Source organism: Thunnus maccoyii, chromosome 18, assembly GCF_910596095.1.
Source record: "Thunnus maccoyii chromosome 18, fThuMac1.1, whole genome shotgun sequence".
In the NCBI taxonomy this organism is placed as follows: Eukaryota; Metazoa; Chordata; class Actinopteri; order Scombriformes; family Scombridae; genus Thunnus; species Thunnus maccoyii.
This window is the reverse complement of record NC_056550.1, coordinates 24,664,427-24,683,284: the sequence shown is the minus strand read 5'-3', so window position 1 is coordinate 24,683,284 and position 18,858 is coordinate 24,664,427. Positions and strand designations below refer to the sequence as shown.

General features: G+C 43.0%; 2 protein-coding genes across 3 annotated transcripts in view; one reads left to right on the top strand and one right to left on the bottom strand.

Annotated features, from left to right (window-relative positions):
* The window catches only part of cacng2a (calcium channel, voltage-dependent, gamma subunit 2a), a 67,656-nt gene extending 64,428 nt beyond the window's left edge, over positions 1 to 3,228 (top strand). Inside the window, exon 4 of one of the 2 annotated variants that reach the window (XM_042391906.1) lies at positions 1,383 to 3,228. In XM_042391906.1, the coding sequence (XP_042247840.1) occupies positions 1,383 to 1,918 (536 nt within the window). In that variant the 3' untranslated portion in view covers positions 1,919 to 3,228. The remainder of the gene's footprint in view (positions 1 to 1,382) is intronic. The other variant, XM_042391907.1, reaches the window with a different exon arrangement.
* A 6,001-nt stretch (positions 3,229 to 9,229) lies between these two features.
* On the bottom strand, positions 9,230 to 17,386 carry LOC121883953. Its single transcript, XM_042392405.1, has 4 exons — positions 17,014 to 17,386; positions 15,750 to 16,755; positions 10,221 to 15,603; positions 9,230 to 9,527 (listed from the first exon to the last, which is right to left on the bottom strand). Exons 1-3 carry the CDS (start codon positions 17,384 to 17,386, stop codon positions 10,905 to 10,907), a joined length of 6,078 nt encoding a protein of 2,025 aa, XP_042248339.1. The 3' UTR covers positions 9,230 to 9,527; positions 10,221 to 10,904.
* Between the last annotated feature and the right edge of the window lie 1,472 nt (positions 17,387 to 18,858).

Genomic DNA, 18,858 nt, shown 5'->3' with positions numbered 1-18,858 from the left:
TTATCTAATTATTATTTGTAACTATTGTTCCAAATAAAACTGGAGGTGGTTAGAACGTTTAATTATCTCATTACTTGATTGCTGGTGAATTTAGGAACTTTATAAATTGATAAATTTCAAAATGTATTTTATTTAGATCAACAAAGATCTCAACTGAACTTACCACCAAATAGTAGATTGGCGCCATAATTCAATGTACTTCATTAATTGCTGTCATTCAACAAAATTGAAGTGTTTTATGGTGGATTTTTCCTTTAAAGGAGTTGTTTGACATTTTGGGAAATGTGCTTATTGGCTTTCAGGTGGAGGGTTTGATGAGAAGACTGATACCACCTTGATATTACATCGATGGCTACAGCCAGCAGCCAGTTAGCTTAGCTTAGCACAAACTCAGGAAACAGCTAGCCTGGCTCTTTCCAAAGGTAACAAAATCCATCTACCAACCACCACTTATAACATTATCATTTGTTTAATCTGTTCAAAAAACTAAGTTTAGAGGTGCTAGTAGATGAAGGCTAGCTGTTTCCCCCTGTTTCCAGTCTTTGTGCTGAGCTAAGCTAACCGGCTGCTGGCTGTAGCTACATATTTACTGTAGAAACATGAGAGTGTTATCAATCTTCTCATCTAAGGCTCTGCCAGAAAGTGAATATTTTTCCCAAAATGTCAAAACATCCCTGTAGGTCGAAGTTAAGTTGTCATTACTCACTTCTGTTGTAATTATTGTACCACCACATGAATTCAAAAAGCCACGTAAGCACCGGTCTGTCTTCGGTTGTTGGTCGTCTTCTGTGCTGCATCTACAAGTCACTTCTTCTTTTCGTCCTTCTTTTGTCATCCTTTCTTTTTCTTGATCCTGTTGCTAGGCTAAAAGCCACCCATTGGGATTCATCTCTAAAAATATGGTGTCCCTGACACACTTTCCCTATGATCCATCTTCCCAGATATACCATGTCAAACATTTCTCCGTGTGTGTCTAGGCTAACAAGTAACAGTACCGTATGTATGTGAATATATGATGGGCTTTACCACAGAGCTCAGCCTTGGCGTGGATTATTATATGCTCTGTCCCATATGATCTGCATCAAGACGTGAAGCTTTCCTGTTTCTCACTGCAAGGGCAAAGATTAGAAGTCTAATATCAGTCATGTTGGATGGAGAGTTGGACAGGATTAGTACACTGCGTACAGTGCATGAATCAGCTCTCTTATTTGGTATGATACTGCATATTAAGTTGAGCATACACCAAGAATAACTCGGGCCTATGAGCTCATCCTGACTTGTTTTCTTCTTCTCTTCTCTTCTTCTGTTCCCATGAACCCATTACCCATGACCCACCCCTCTCCTGTTGTATGGCGCCCATCCCCCACCTCTCGACCCTTCAGGCCTGAGCAACATCATCGGGATCATCGTGTACATATCAGCCAACGCGGGGGACCCATCAAAAAGCGACTCCAAGAAGAACAGCTACTCGTACGGCTGGTCCTTCTACTTCGGCGCCCTCTCCTTCATCATGGCTGAGATGGTGGGCGTCTTGGCCGTGCACATGTTCATTGACCGCCATCGACAGCTTCGAATAGGGGCGCGCGCAGCCGACTACCTCCAAGGCTCGGCCATAACGCGAATCCCCAGCTACCGCTACCGCTACCGGCGCCGCTCGCGCTCCTCCTCCCGCTCCACAGACCCATCACACTCCCGCGACACCTCGCCAGTGGGCCTCAAGGGCTTCAGCGCGCTGCCATCCACGGAGATCTCCATGTACACGCTGCCCCGGGACACCCTCAAGTCCTCCGGCACGCCCACCGCCACCTACAACTCTGAGAGGGACCACAACTTCCTGCAAGTCCACAACTGCATCCAGAAGGACCTGAAAGACTCGAGCCACACCAACACAGCAAACCGCCGCACCACGCCGGTATGAGGGAGTCGACACAGGCCAGGCCAGCCCGGCGGAGAAAGGAGACCAGGAGACACGGGAACCCCTGTGGGTCCAGTACGCCCCAGGAGAAGATGGATTTCCATGTTTATAGACATTTGTTCTTTTTGTTCAGCTGCATGACTTTTCCATTACCATTGTTGAGAGAGTTTCAACAAGTCTGCTGTGTTCCTGGATTGAATGGCAGAAGAGTGAGAGTGGGTCAGGTTGTCCCGAGAGAGTGAGATCTGTCATTTTTTTGCGCAGGGTTTGTTTATGAGGTTCGGGGCACTGAAAGGGAGGGCGGGGTGGGCATTTATGAGATAAAGAATTGATTTCATGATTTCATAGCCCTTTGGTTTGACAGTTTTGCCCCACAGTTCGGTTGGAGCAACAGGTCAAGCTCCCCCTCAGCCAGCCCACCGCTCAGATACACACTCTTTTATTTATTGACTCATTTGTTCATTTTTTGCATTAAAACTGTGAATTGTTACAGCTTGGGATTCAGTACGAATTAGCCCAATCTGTAATCTCTAACAAAGGTACTATATATATGTATTACTTTTATAAATAAATTATTACGTTAATAATCAAGAGATACAGACTTTACCGAAGCAAAAAAGAAAAAAACAAGTTAACTAAACCAAGTGCTGTTGGTAACATGAGAAAAGACTCTTTTAGTATCTGTTCATTTGAAGGTTGAGAACAAGAGACGGTGCTGTAGGTAGCAGCAGTACACAGCTACTGATGCCACCAGAGGCAGACGCAGACAGTCAACAGTAGAATAATATCTATTCTTTTAATAGAACCTTCTCGTCTTTTTCTCAGTCCCTGTTCGCTTTCTTTTTTTGGGGAGGGTCGTAACGGGAGATTTGAACCCCTTAACAGAAAGAGCCAACAAAGGGGTCAAAGTTCACAAAGCAAAGACTCCAAACACGACTTCTACAAAATAAAAAAAGGAAGGAGCAGAGGGGAAGGAAAAGAAGAGGACGCCAAACACAAAAATAAAAACAAGTTAAATATGAAATAGTACAAGAGAAGCTAAGTGACTCACAGTTTCAGAAATTAAATGCATGCTATAAAATTACAGCAAATCTGCTCTTGAGAAACTTAAGTTTTAAAGGTTAATAATTATAAGGGGAAAAAAAGCGAAGACGCTAAAGTTTAAAGTATTAATGTTTTCATGTGTATTTTTCTTATGTTTTCTTTTTTTATTTATTTAGTTCATTTTATCTTATTGCTTTTGTGAGACAAACCAAACAATCTACATTGAACAAAACTGCTTTTTTAAAATGGTTTGGTTGATTTCTTTATAAATATATAAATATATGTATGTATGTATTTTATTTTTAAAACTCACACAGCCTTAGCCATTTCTTTTGTTTCTTTTGATTTTTAATGTGTTGTTCAAATTGAAAATGAAATCTTTAAAGGTGCCAAAACCGAATGATCCTATACTTGGATGCATCAAGTCCTGATGAATAAAATACGAACCCTAGGGGGAACAAATCACCATGTTTCACTGCGTGTCTCTAACACACACTTTACCCTCTCACACCTTTTTTTGTTTCAGTACTAACACTCGTCTAACTGTCTGTTACATCATCATATCACTTGCAATGCTGTTCCCTTTTTAAAGGCAAACTATTTGCCTTCATGGTGACCTGTGGAATAGAGCAGTGGTTCCTGACTTTTTTTGTCTTCTGGCCCCTTAAAATGAAGCAATGTCTACTTGTGACCCTTCATCACAGGTTATGGCCTAAGCGTGTTCATGGGTTGTGAGCAGGTAAGTCAAAATAGTGAAATTTTCCTTCTCAGATTGTTGTTAACTTGAAGTATTTCCCTAGACATGGAAGATATGAGCAAATCCAGTACGTCAGACAGCCAGAACGTAAAACATTTGACAAAATAATCTTAAATCCACTTACTAGCCTTTTCCAGAGCTTTAATTCATTTATGTTTTGTCCTTCAACTGTTTGGTCTTTCAGCTGTTTCACGTTACTCACGTGCTGACAAATCAACCGACTGTGTGTCTATGGTGGCAACTGAGCAGACTCAATTTGCTGATGTAGACCATGAAATGCAATCAATAGCTCCAGGAAAAGACAGTAAATTGAGATAATTATTTTGTCAAATTCCCAAGGTCAAGATTGAACTTTGACCCTCAAAAAATTAATTGTGTGCGACAGAAATAAGTGTTTTTCATTTATATCCCTTCAATAATCATTTGAGCTCTGAGATTTATCACGTTGGGAGCCACTGAAAAAAGGAGCATATATAGGATGGCGTGTGTTAATACTTGTACTGCTCATGTGGGGATGGAAATCGGCTCATACAGTCACATTGTGGGGACTCACCTCCCATCTGGGGACAGATCATTTGGTCCCCACAAGGCATTTAAATTAGGCTTAATTTTATTCTAATTGTCAAGGTTAGAGTTAATACAAAGTTAAGGTTGAGGTAAGCCTCCAGGGAATGAATGTAAGTGAATGCAGTATCCTCACAAGTAAGGTAGACGTTAATTTGTGTGTGTGGGTGTGCGCATGTACATCTGGCTTGGCACCAATTTTATGGCGATTTTCTATGTTTTTCTTACTGTCAACAAATCTCATGTGCAGAGCCTCATATATATCTTATTCCTCTGTGCCGTAGATCTCCATTGTTGTCCAAAAACTATTTAAAACACATCAATGAGCCACTCCGCTGCTCTGGATGACATGTTCCTTCATTACAAAGATTACAGATGCATTAGTTTGTTTGGAAACGGCTCCAAAGACTAATAACAGCGATCAAGTTTTCAGTCTCCGGAGAGTAGTTCAGTGTAAAGCAGACGCCACTGAGCATGTGCAGGAATGCGGTTCTGTGTACAGTTCACTAGCTTGTTGTGCTACTTATCACAAGTGACTACATTCTTAATTTCTCAAAGAACTGTAGTACAAAGTCAAAGGTTGTGATACGTAGCACAACAAGCTAACGAAGCAATTAGGCTTTGGATACACACACAATACTTATAAGTAGATCAATTCATTCTTGGTTTGGGTTTGCACATGAGACTTGTTGACAATAAGAAAAATATAGAAAACTGCCAGCCATATCCTTTAAACCTGCAATAGCTTATTTTTTTTAGCAACAGAAACAAGTGGTGAACATAACACAGACATATTATTACCTTTAACAATGATAGCAAAGTGCTGCCTGTTCAGATTGACCACGCTGCCTTTAAAATGGGGATAACAACGCGCACTTACAGTCTCTCCTTAAAAGCATTCATGGTGTTGCCCTCACGAAAAGTGACAAAAGTAGCTGTTCAAATCCTGCGCACACCTTTGTTTGAAGGTTAGGGTTAGGGAATGCATTATGTCGGTGATGGTCCTCACAAGGATAGCAGCACAAATACTGTATGTGTATGTGTGTGTGCTCTTGTTTATCTATCTGTGTGAGGGCCCGTGTGATTTTATTCATTACGGGGACACAGAATGAATACTTGCTTCCAGAGACTTCATGCTTGAAAATGGCCAAATGTTGAGATACTGGATATTGACACAAATTACTGGATATTGGGATATTCACTCCAAAATATTGGCATCAACCTTCATAAACCCATAAAAATAACAGCTGAGCTGTCAGACATAAAACCCTCTGCGCTCTACTAAAACCACTGCCTCTGCCTGCTGTTGTAAAAAGGTGATAACACACTGTAATCGACCACCGGGAGCCGCAATCTAAAAATATCAGTACTGGCCCTCAAACGCCTGTATCAGACAAACTCCAATGTCTATATGAGTGGATTAATACAGGCAGAAAACACCCAACTTTACCTCAACTTTCTGCCAATATTACAGATATGTAACCAAGAGAATATGAGAAAAACTGGCTGTAACAGAAAGAAACTGAAACTGACAAATTATGTTCTTTCCTCAGAAGAAACTACATGCGAAGTTGGACTCCTGCTGCACAGATACAGCTTTTTTATACACACCAGTGAGCACATTTTCTCTCTCTCTCTCTCTCTCTCTTCGAGGTAAAAAGCCACGAAGAAGACAGCGTGTAAGACACAAACAGTCATGGCATTCCTGAGAAGAGAAACACAGGTTTGCTGTAACGTCTATTCTACCGGAGGTATCCCTGTAAAGAGAGCATCCAACACCTTTCTACACCACCGCCCTAAAAGCATTGCTTTCAGGGGCCTAACATGCTGCCAGCGTGTTTGTGTGTGTGAGGAAGTGCTTCACATATACTGCTGAGGCAGATATACAAAGCAAATCTATTTGTGAGACAAAAAGGATTTATTATTCAGTGATTTATGTATGTGTGGTTGAAGGAGAGAAAGAAGTCTTCTCAGAAAAAGACTGAATTATAAAAAATAAGGGGATTCAGTATGATAGGCGGTACAATATGTGCTTCCCTAAACGTTCTCCAAGCTCTGGACAAGTTTAGAGGCCAGCGGATTCATCAAATAAGGAAGGGGGGGAAAGTTTCTATTAGAAAAAAAAGTGCTGAGATCCTGATTTGCCATTATCTGAGTTCACTGACACAAGCTCCTCTCCATAAATTTGAGGGAAAAATATGTCAACGTAGCAGTCTAAATGAATAGGGCTTTTTTATGTATAGCCGTCTTTATTCAAAATTCATAAGCAGAAGTCATTTTACAAGCCCGGATTATATTAAAGAGAAAGTGAATGTGTGTATGTGGGGAGGAGGCTGAGATACCGGCTTTCTCATAAAGCAGCACCTGGCCTCAGTGCAGCTGTCTGAATGTCACATTTTTAATATGTTTTAGGAATGAATAAGTTCGGTCTCTCTGCCTCCTCATAGGCGTACCATTCCCGTTTGTATCTCTGTCTTCTCTGACTTCTCTCTCATAACTTTTTCAACGCGATGTCTTGTTACATGTTTCACTGCAAGCCGGGCCTGCCAGACAGCTGGCAGACGGAGGGCCGTAAACGTCTGTGAAACAATACATCAAATGTGATATCACAGAGTGGGAGGGCGAGGACGAGTTCAGCCCTCATTTCTAATTTGGGGAGAGGCTGAGTTGTCAACCTTTTAAATAAATCAAATTGTAATATTTAAAATTAGGCGTTCCCAGGTCCCGCATAGACTCAGATTGGGAGTCAAACTCCTTTTCTAAGCATGGCAATGTCAGCTGGTTAGTTGGTCCACCATTTTGGTGCAAACTGAAATATCTCCAAATATTGGTTGGACTACTTTGAAACTTTGTAGTGATATTCATGGTCGCCAGAGGAGGAATTCCTCTAGCGCCACCATGAGGTTGACGTGTGGTTTTGAGTGAAATGTATTCACAACCATAGGATGAAATTTGGTACACACCTTCATGTCAAACTCTGAATGAATTGTTATAACTTTGGTGACTTTCCATTTAGCACAATTATCAGTTCAAAAAGCTAATTTCTGTCAACCTTTGTGTTTAGTGCTAATTAGCAAATGTTAGCATGCTAACACACTAAACTAAGATAGTGGACACGGTTAACATTATACCCGCTAAATATCAGCATGTTAGCATTATCATTGTGAGCATGTTAGTGAGTTAGCATTTATCTCAAAGCACAGTTGTGTCTTCACAGAGCCGCTTCCGTGTCTGAAGCATGCAAACACAAATGGCCAGTGCAAGGCGTTGATCTAGTGAACACACCTAGAGGTGATCAATCTCAGTCCTTAAAGAGATAATATAGGTAAGTTAAAGCTAATCAGCGTGTTTTGGCGTTGCATTGACAGTAGCAGTAGTGGCGTCTGTGAAAGGATGTTACTGCTGTGCTTACTGCACTGAAGAAAGAAAACAAGAAACCACAGAAAAACACAGAAGATACGATGTGCGACCTTTGATCCGCTGACAGACGGAGGACGGAAATATTCCTGTCTGAATGAAGACATGACAAAGTTCAGCCAGAACTTCTACGTCTATGATTGTTTTGAGCAGTAGTGAACCATAACGAACATGCTCTAGCGACACCAGCTGCAACACTCAGTTGTAATTTTCAGGTGACGCTCTCCAGAACGCGTGAAATGGATCTTGTGTAGTTCAAACCGTGTGCGTTCGCCTACTTCCATGGAGCATGTTTTGGGCCTTTTTCTTTGTTTCTTTGTTGATTTAGTCTCGAAGTGAATTTCTTCTCCTGAGTAATTAATATAGTCAAATCGAAACCTACAGTATATAACCTATATAAGTCTGAATAAACATAATTTTATAGCCCCACTGTGGTAAAAAAAACAACACTAAAGAAACTGAACAATCACTAAAATGTGTTTTTTGCGAGTGACATTAACGTGTGTTATGTTCCACCCGTCTCCTGACAAGTTGATTCGCTCTGCAGGTGTGGGATGAAGAAATTGACTCTCCTCCTCTTCCTCCTCCTCCTCCTCTTCCTCTGGCTCCTCGCAGAGAGGAGTTGGAATCCAGAGGAAGAGAGACATGCCCTTGAAGAGTCAAAGCGGTTGTGTTTGGCAGACTAACAGAGTTGGACGCGGCTGCACAGTGATGTCAGGGAGGGTCAGGGCGAGAGCTCCGGCGCTAATACTAATGATAGCGTGATAGCTCCACCCACAGCTGCACTGTGCAGCCAGAGCAAGGCCCCATAATGCTCAGAGGCCAGATTTACATGCTCTGATTGCTGGAGGGCACAAAGTGTCATTTACTGGAAATAGGACAAGAGGAAAGAGAGAGGTGTGTGTGTTTTTGCATGTATGGATGACATTATAGTGCCCTTCCTTTCAATTCGGGGCCTTGAAGATACTTGAGAATTTACGGATTTGAGAAAAATAGTCTCGAACAGTCAACCTTTTACAGGATATTTCATGTATATTACAACTTGTATTTTCACAGTTGTAGCCACTCACCCAAATTAATTTATGAGATCTGGAAACACAGCAACATCACTAAAAAAGAAGTCGAATGGAGCAAAAAACACAAGCAGTAAACAAACAGTTAAAAAATGATGATCCAAAATGTCTGTTGTTAATCTCCATCTCAGTTTACAGACCAACTTCAGCTTTAACCTGCTATACTTTTCTTGCACACCGAGGAATAATTACTGAAAATTCAGATGTACTTGTAACCCTTGTTACGATGTAATAACAGAGCACAGGTAAGTAATAGTCAATAGTAATAACTGGACCAGTAACAGAAGACACTAAGCTTTTAAGAGCCAATATCTTGAACATCAATAATGACACAGACTACAATGGTTTGTATGTTTGTGGCCACTTGTTATTTCAAGCTGAAGGTCAACATGTAATACAACAGCTTTTTTTGGAAAGAACAATGTATGAAAAATAACAAACTAAAATAATTAAAGCCGGCAAAATAAAACAGAAGATACCCTTTGTTCCCAAAGTTAGTCCTTATTGCGTTGGGGCCCTCTTTCTGACCAAATGTCAGTGTATCACTGTCTATTTTAGTCCTACCGCACAGTCCGTGAGAAAGGAGAAACCAAGGAACCCTGCACGCATCTCAGGTTCAATACCAGTGGTTCGGTTCGGCTCGCCACCCAGTTCACACTGGGAATCTCTGGGTCTAGGGATCTGAAGCCTTGCAGGAGTCCAGCAGGAAGTACTGGCTGCGTCCCCTTTTTCTTTATGGTATCACCAAAAACCTGACCTAGAGACAGGCCAGATGAGATCCAAATATCTCATTACATTCATACTGTCTGCATAAATCATGTTCATTTTCTAATCTCCCATGAATTATTACCAATTAATAATAATATTTTGTATTAATTAGTTCAATCATGTTCTCAAAAGGTTTAGTTGTACAACAAAAATATATCTTTAGTTCCAAGTGTTGATTTGTAGTTGTGTAACTATAAATACATTTAAAGTGCTTCTTATAATCATGTTCAAACACACATTAATAACCATCTACAAATACTCAAAATTATGTGGTTACACAAGTAACTGACAAAAGTACATTTCACTAAAATAAAATAAAATACTGTGGAGTACCCCTTTAATTTGGTCAAAATTGCATCAAATGCAGTAAACATTAATAGTAACATGAGGCATTAAGGCTTAACGTGCTTAATTGTCTCTCCTTGCACCGGTAACAGTGAGAGATTGCACTAAATATTAACCTCTTTAATTACTATAAACATAAAATAAACATAAATTGCACGTAACACCAAATAATCATGCCAGCTAAGTGGCTAGGCTCAAGTTAACACGCTATTAGCGTCACAAAACACAGTCTTAGATAGAGCACTATTAGCACCTTTTAATGGCTATCAGCGCCAATTAACATAAATATCAGCTGCCTTACAGTCATCTTAACAGGTTTTATAGTGTTTTCACTCACCGCTGAGTCAAAGTATGAACGAGGTTTACAGCATTTCACCTCGGCAGACCCGCGAAAATCATCCGGCCTCTCACGCTGCTTTACAATCTTAAATGCAACAGTATGGCGGTCAGCAGCTGTTTAACATCATCTAGAATTAATATTACTTCGTTCAGAAGATCATTTTTAGTTCTTACCCAACGGATGACAAAAGATTTTATTTTCTCTATGTCCCATCAGCACTCGAGGTAGCCAGCATAGGTTGTTTTTTTAAAACAGGAAGTTATAACAGGAAGCGGAACTGCAGCTGATCACCTGGGACTAGTGGGGTCCATTGATTTGTTATTTGGGGATCTTGTCATACTGAGCCCTTCACTGCTGCTTGGAAAATACAATGTTGGCTGTGTTTCTCCTTTTATGCACATAGTTTCATGATTTTAAACAACTTTCAACAGATGTAGTCATTTATATGAGTTATTTGAATGATATTTACTCCAAATGTTATTTCTATACCAACACTTTTTAATAGTTCTTCGTATTATTATTTTCTTAATGTATATAATCACCCTAAATTAATTATTTGTTTGTTTCAAAATAAAATGAATTGTTTTAAAGGGATAATTCTAATATTATAGGGTGTCATTTTAAAGCCTGGGCTACACTCTCCCCTCCTGAACTCATGTACGTCCCTGTACATGGCAGTGATCAAATATGTTTTATCTGAGAAGGCAGGACAGGGGAATGTAGGGAGTCTTCAGCTTCACTCAAAGCACCTGCTAGTGCTGTGGTCAGTCCATGAAAGAACGATTTAACCACTGTGACAAAGGGGTTTCCAAGTTCAGCATAATCAAGTCGCCTTGACGGTTGGCGATTCCTCTCGGATCTTCTGACAGAGGTATCTGTTCCTGTTCGTCTCTCCGTCTCCTCTTTAGTTTCTGTCTCTATTTCATCCGACCCATCCTCTCCTTTCTCCTCTTCACTCTCTGACATGTCAGAGAGCACTGGAAGCTGTTCATTCCAGATGTCATCAACATTATCAGGTAAGTTTTCTTTTTCCCCAAGGCATACACTTTCGGGTTGGTCCGTTTCATGTATTTGTTCTGTTAGAATTACTCTTTCAGTAGATAGGTACTCAGTGTCACCCTGACGGCTGGTAGGTTTGTCAAGTGTCAGGGGACTGTCTGATGTACAATCGGACATATCAGGTGGTTTGTCAATTTCGGGAGTGCAATCAGCATTCTGAGCATTCACTGGGCTCTCGACAGAACATACATCTGGAGGTTCAGTATGCTGTGTATCTTGCTCGTTAGACATAGGTGGATCAGGCGGTACTGGGCTCTCATGCACTGCAGGGACTTGAGCTTTTGGGGGTTGGTTGAAACAGTAGACTGGAATGAGCTCATCGTCCTCCTCCTCCGAGGAACAATCGGCATCTACAGCAGGATTTGCACGAGTTGCTGGTCTGCGCTTTGCAGGTTGCTGAACAGGTTCAATGCTTTCCTCTGTTGGTAGGTATCCACATGGGAGGAGTAAGTCTCTATGCAGTGTCCTTAAAGGACCATCCTTGTTTTCGGGTTTGACCGTATAGACAGGAAGGGTGCCTGCTCTGCTCACCACTACATGGACAATCGACTCCCATTTGTCTGAGATCTTATGCTTCCCTCGGATGCGGACATTCCTGATCAGTACTCGGTCTCCAGCTTCCAAGTCTGAAGCAGTCACGCGCCTGTCAAACCGTGTTTTGTTCTTGTGTGCTGTCTTTGCAGCGTTATCCATGGCTATTTTGTAGCTTTCCTCGAGCCGTGACTTAAGGTTTTGCACATACTCGGAATGTGATGTGTGTTGGCTGCCACACACTGGTAATCCAAATGCCAGATCAACCGGCAGGCGAGGCTGGCGCCCGAACATTAATTCGTATGGTGTAAAACCTGTCACGTCATTCCTGGTGCAATTATAAGCGTGGACCAGGGGTTTTACAAAATCACGCCAACGAGACTTCTCTTGGTTCTGAAGGGTGCCTAGCATGTCTAGTAAGGTGCGATTAAATCGCTCAACAGGGTTGCCCCTAGGGTGGTATGGGGTTGTCCTTACTTTTTGTATGCCAGCCACTTGACAGAGCTCTTTTATCATGCGAGATTCGAAATCTGGCCCCTGGTCGCTATGTAGCTTTTCAGGCATGCCGTAGTGCACCATAAAGTTCTCCCACAGACACTTTGCCACTGTGCGTGCCTTCTGGTTAGGTGTAGGAATGGCAACCGCAAATTTGGTAAAGTGATCCGTGATCACAAGGATGTCTTGGGTCCCACTTTTATCAGGTTCAAGAGAGAGAAAGTCCATACAAAGGAGTTCAAGGGGTCTAGTGGTGTTAATATTGACCAAGGGCGCCGCTCTCTCAGGTGGTGCCTTCCTCCGCACGCATCTGCCACATGTCCTCACCTTCCTCTCCACATCCACAGCCATCCTCGGCCAGTAGAATCGGGACCTTACGAGATCCATTGTACGGTCCACCCCCATGTGACCCATATGGTCATGCAGGCTGGTCAGAACTGTGTCACGGAGCTCAGCTGGGAGCACAAGTTGGTAGGTTGTTTTGGGACCCTCTTGACGACGTCTGTACAAGACATTATTCAAGAGCTCAAGGCGATTTAGCTCTCGGAGCAGGAGTGGGAGGTCAGGGAGTTGATTCCGCAAGGTGGGGGGTGGTGTGTCCCCATACTCAATTTGGGAGATGACATGCCTTATACATTGGTCTGCCCGTTGTTTATCTATCAGCTCTGCTTCAGATAGATGGGGAATGACTGGCAATCCTCCGAATTGACCTTCTTGCTCATAGCTGTCGGGCACAGCATTAGCAGAGATGGCAAGACATTCAACTAGGGCAACATTATCAGCGCTACTTTCATCATCATTGACACTGTAGATAAGCTGCCTTTCACAGATGGCTTGCACGACTGCTTGATCGACTGCGTCAATGTTTTCTGGATCAGAGAGGTGATCTCGGGTGAACTGGAGAATGCGTTCCCTCTCCTTCTGGGATTTGAGGTCATTCTCCAACTTTCCATGCGGCCTACGGGACAAGCCGTCCGCATCACCGTTCTGCTTTCCAGGCCGGTAAAGAAGTTTGAATGAGAATGTGGACAGTGCTGCCAGCCATCTATAGCTTGTCGCATCCAGTTTTGCTGAGGTCAGTATATAAGTCAGTGGGTTGTTATCAGTAACAACGGTGAAATGGTTACCATATAAGTAATCGCTGAACTTTTCGGTGACTGACCACTTTAGCGCTAAGAATTCTAATTTATGCGCTGGGTAGCGACTTTCACTACAGGACAGCCCTCTGCTCGCGTAGCCAATAACTCGGAGCTGACCCTCTTGCTCCTGATACAGGACAGCACCAAGCCCGGTGGTACTGGCGTCAGTGTGGAGCACATAGGGCTTCTGGGGATCCGCAAAACCCAGCACAGGTGCGGTGGTAAGTTTGCTGATGACGGTCTCGAATGCTTGCTGGCAAGCAGGGGACCATCGGTCCCCAAAGAGCGCCTTTGGATTATGGTACTGTTCTGATTTCTGTTTCATCTTCGCCTTCTTTTGAGAAGGTGGGTAACCCGAAGTTAGATCATGGAGGGGCTTCACGATACTGGAATAACCTTTAACAAACCTCCTATAGTACCCAGCAAACCCAAGGAAGGATCTTAATTCTTGCAAGTTCTGGGGAATTGGCCAAGTCTTAAGGGCAGAGATCTTCTCTGGATCGGTTTGTACTCCATTCCTGGACACCACATGGCCAAGGTAACGGACTGACGTCTGAAAGAAGACACACTTTTCCGGGGACAGTTTCAGACCAAACTCTTTGAGACGAGAGAGCACCTTTATCAACTTCTCCTCATGTTCCTCTAGGGTTCTGGAGAACACAATCAAGTCGTCGAGGAAGACCAACACATCCTTTAAATGCATGTCTCCCATGCACTTTTCCATTAATCTTTGAAATGTGCTCGGAGCATTCGTCACTCCCTGAGGCATGCGATTGAACTCCCAAAACCCGAGAGGGCACACAAAAGCAGTTTTTGGTTTGTCTGCCTCCTCAACCTCTATCTGATAGAACCCTGATTTTAAATCGAGGACAGAGAACCACTGGGAGCCATTGAGAGCACAGAATGTGTCCTCGAGTTTGGGGAGAGAATATGCATCCTTAATGGTCTGGAGATTGAGACGCCTGTAATCTATGCACAAGCGGACCTGGCCATTTTTTTTCCTGACCACCACAATTGGTGACGAGAATGGTGATTCCGACTCTCTGATGACTCCTGCATCAAGAAGCTCTTGGATGTGTTTCCGAACTGCTTCAAGGTCTTGCGGGTGGATTGGTCGAGGGCGCAGTTTGAAGGGAGTTTCATCTGAGAGCTTTATGTGATGCGTTACCTTATCTGTTCGGCCAAAATCCGAGTCGTGTTGCGCAAACACGTCAGGCATGTTGTTGAGTTGCCGAGTGATGCGTTCTTTCCACTCAGGTGGGACTGGGGACTCGCCAAAGTTAAAGCTTAGAGCAGGCTTTTGGGAGAGCTTTGTCTCTGGTGACCCTTGGAGTGGCTCAGGTGCCTTGGCCACACTGTGCTCCTTTAACAATATGGTCTGGTAAGTACAGATCTGTGCTATTGTGCACTTTGCAGGAATGGCAATATCATGATCAGACTCATTACAGATCACAACTGGTAGCTTATTGGGCCGCCGCTGGGGAAGATCAATCAGGGCAGCTTTAACAAGCAAACCACCTGGCAAGGAGGATGAAGATGGATGTTCGATAAGAACGGACTTCTCGCTCTGGAACCCGTTCATTGGAGCAACTCCTTCCAGTACAACAGTTTCACCAGCTGGAATGATTTGGGAGCTCTTCCCATGTAGCCTCACTACACCGCAGGGCTCGATGTCGTTTGCCCGCTTGTGTCTCACCTCGAGTACTTTAAGGACTGCTCTGTAACCGTGCGGGGTAGGCTGATGTGTCATTCCAGTTTTGGAATAGATGTCATAGAGCACATCAAGGGTATTAGTGCCTATAAGCACAAGGGGCTCTGTGACGGCTTCAAAGTCAGGTATGACTAGGGCAAGTGTGTTTACATCAACTGATGCCCCCACAAGTTCTTTTGGGAAAGTTACAGCCAACTCAACATAGCCCAAATAGGGGACGGACTGCCCCGCTGCTCCCTCTACCTCTAGGAGGTTGAATAATGGCTTGATCTCTTGCTCTGAAAGATGTTGTCTGTAGAACGACTGAGGAATGGTTGTTACTTGTGAACCTGTGTCAAGCAGGCAGTTGACTGCTTCGTCTTTTATGGTCACTTGAGCCGTACTCTTGGTGCCAACCAACCGCTTGGGAAGCCGGAAAGGTGGGTTTCGATACACATGTTCCAGGCTGGAACAGGATTGGGCTTTGACTCTTGCAGCTAGGGGTTTGTTTACATCTGGGGGACGTTGTTGACTCTCCTCAGCCCCTGTTTGTCCCGCAACAGGGCCTGTTACTCGTTTAAAGGCGGGCTGGGACCATTTTGTGTTTCCCACCTGCGCTGCTTTTCCTCAAACTGCTTCCTCTTTTCAGCTACTAAAGCTGGGCTTGCTGTGCTGGTGCAAGATGGAGCAATGTGTCCATCTTCCCCGCAGTTGAAGCAGTACCCGGGTTTGGGTTTGTTTGCCGGGTTCTTTTTGATCGGTTCTCGCATGTCTGTCTTATCATCATCTGGTCCTGATACTCTACTCTGAAACTTCCCAGCTGCTCCCTTGTTGCCACCCCCCTTTGTCCTTTTCGATTGCATGAATGAGGTTAGTTGACTCTGTAGACTAACCACCTGTTTCCTCAAGTCCTCAATAGCACTGAGGCCGATCTCATGACTCTCCTCTGGCACACAGGCACATGCACCATGGAACTGCAACTGGGCTTTCTGCTTTGTAGCACCCATATGTTTTTTCATACGACTGGCTTTCGCTTGCTGTTTGTCTTCTTCAGAGCGTATCATTAGCAAGAGATCTGAAAATGAGGGTGGACTACTTTTCTTTTGTTCGAGTTGCAGGGTGTTGAGCAAGGCATTATCCCAACACCCCCTGCAGAACTGCTTAAGAAGGTGTCTGTCTACCTCCTCGTGTGCAACACCGCCCCTTTTTATCACAAGGTTTAAAACTAGCTGCAGCCGATGGAGGTAAGCGGAGGGCCTCTCACCCAGGTCTTGGAGGGTGTTCAGGAATCGAGCGAAAAGTTCCTCCCCATCTTCCACAGTGCCAAAAGCTGAGTCTAGTAGCTGTAGATAGGCTGAAGGGGGTGACTCAGGCCGTAGCCCTTTGACAATATCAGCTGCGGGCGGGAGCAAGCTCTCAAAGATCTTTCTGGATATTTGCAGGGGGGACATGCTGGAATCAGTTTGGAGCAGCTCAATATGTGAGCGCCAAGTATCATAGTCGGTTTCATTATTAGGTCTGGGGGCCTTTCCAGAGAAGGAGCGGAGTCTCACTGGGGATTGCACTTGTGGGACAGCATCCTGTCTCCGTACGATGTGCTCAACCACGACCTTCTGGACTTCAGGTGGATTCATATCACTTAACGAAAGGGATGGTAATCTCTTTTCATTAGTGAGTAGGGCAGAGTCAGTGGCACCTAAGCCATTATTGCTTGGTGATATATCTGAGAATGAGATGAGAGGCTGTTGCTCAGGGCCCAGAGGTGAAGGTATGAAGACAGTGGGCTCAGCAGGTGTGGGGGGAGAGCCCTCAGCTCAGGGTTGCATAGCTTCAACATCTTCACCTATCTGAGACATCATTTCTTTCAGCACCTCACCATAATCTTTACCACTCTGCTTAGCCAGCTCCTTGAGCTCAGCCAGATATGTCTTGGTAACATTGCTGCCAATCTTAGTAGTGTACACACTGCTTAGTGTCTTTACTTCATAGGCAATGGGGGGATTGCTATGTACTGTGTACGTAAGTGGCAAGTGAGGTTCTAAGCCTTCCAAGGCTGAACCACTCCAGTACTCAACGATCAGGTTTTGGTAGAGTTCGTCTGATAGATCATCAACAACAAGGGATCTCTCAATTTTGCCATACTTCTTTAGATAGTCAATTACCTGTTCATCTTGATCAGCTATCTGTGTCAGACCATTAACAATAACTGCATTTGGGATTTTAACATCATACCTTTGTACAAAGTCCATATTGGACATGATTTCAGTATTGATGTTCAAATTAATTGGCTCCTGGCTGGCTCGCCAATTCTGTAACCCTTGTTACGATGTAATAACAGAGCACAGGTAAGTAATAGTCAATAGTAATAACTGGACCAGTAACAGAAGACACTAAGCTTTTAAGAGCCAATATCTTGAACATCAATAATGACACAGACTACAATGGTTTGTATGTTTGTGGCCACTTGTTATTTCAAGCTGAAGGTCAACATGTAATACAACAGCTTTTTTTGGAAAGAACAATGTATGAAAAATAACAAACTAAAATAATTAAAGCCGGCAAAATAAAACAGAAGATACCCTTTGTTCCCAAAGTTAGTCCTTATTGCGTTGGGGCCCTCTTTCTGACCAAATGTCAGTGTATCACTGTCTATTTTAGTCCTACCGCACAGTCCGTGAGAAAGGAGAAACCAAGGAACCCTGCACGCATCTCAGGTTCAATACCAGTGGTTCGGTTCGGCTCGCCACCCAGTTCACACTGGGAATCTCTGGGTCTAGGGATCTGAAGCCTTGCAGGAGTCCAGCAGGAAGTACTGGCTGCGTCCCCTTTTTCTTTATGGTATCACCAAAAACCTGACCTAGAGACAGGCCAGATGAGATCCAAATATCTCATTACATTCATACTGTCTGCATAAATCATGTTCATTTTCTAATCTCCCATGAATTATTACCAATTAATAATAATATTTTGTATTAATTAGTTCAATCATGTTCTCAAAAGGTTTAGTTGTACAACAAAAATATATCTTTAGTTCCAAGTGTTGATTTGTAGTTGTGTAACTATAAATACATTTAAAGTGCTTCTTATAATCATGTTCAAACACACATTAATAACCATCTACAAATACTCAAAATTATGTGGTTACACAAGTAACTGACAAAAGTACATTTCACTAAAATAAAATAAAATACTGTGGAGTACCCCTTTAATTTGGTCAAAATTGCATCAAATGCAGTAAACATTAATAGTAACATGAGGCATTAAGGCTTAACGTGCTTAATTGTCTCTCCTTGCACCGGTAACAGTGAGAGATTGCACTAAATATTAACCTCTTTAATTACTATAAACATAAAATAAACATAAATTGCACGTAACACCAAATAATCATGCCAGCTAAGTGGCTAGGCTCAAGTTAACACGCTATTAGCGTCACAAAACACAGTCTTAGATAGAGCACTATTAGCACCTTTTAATGGCTATCAGCGCCAATTAACATAAATATCAGCTGCCTTACAGTCATCTTAACAGGTTTTATAGTGTTTTCACTCACCGCTGAGTCAAAGTATGAACGAGGTTTACAGCATTTCACCTCGGCAGACCCGCGAAAATCATCCGGCCTCTCACGCTGCTTTACAATCTTAAATGCAACAGTATGGCGGTCAGCAGCTGTTTAACATCATCTAGAATTAATATTACTTCGTTCAGAAGATCATTTTTAGTT

Excerpts from the sequence above, each read along its gene's own strand:
- LOC121883953 (XM_042392405.1), bottom strand. The coding sequence starts at position 17,386 with ATGGACTTTGTACAAAGGTATGATGTTAAAATCCCAAATGCAGTTATT. Across the intron at positions 16,756-17,013 it reads GCAGAGTGGTAAAGATTATG|TCCAGAAGGTCGTGGTTGAG; the intron begins GTGAGGTGCTGA and ends ATCCACCTGAAG. Across the intron at positions 15,604-15,749 it reads TTTGAGGAAAAGCAGCGCAG|CCTGGAACATGTGTATCGAA; the intron begins GTGGGAAACACA and ends ATCCTGTTCCAG.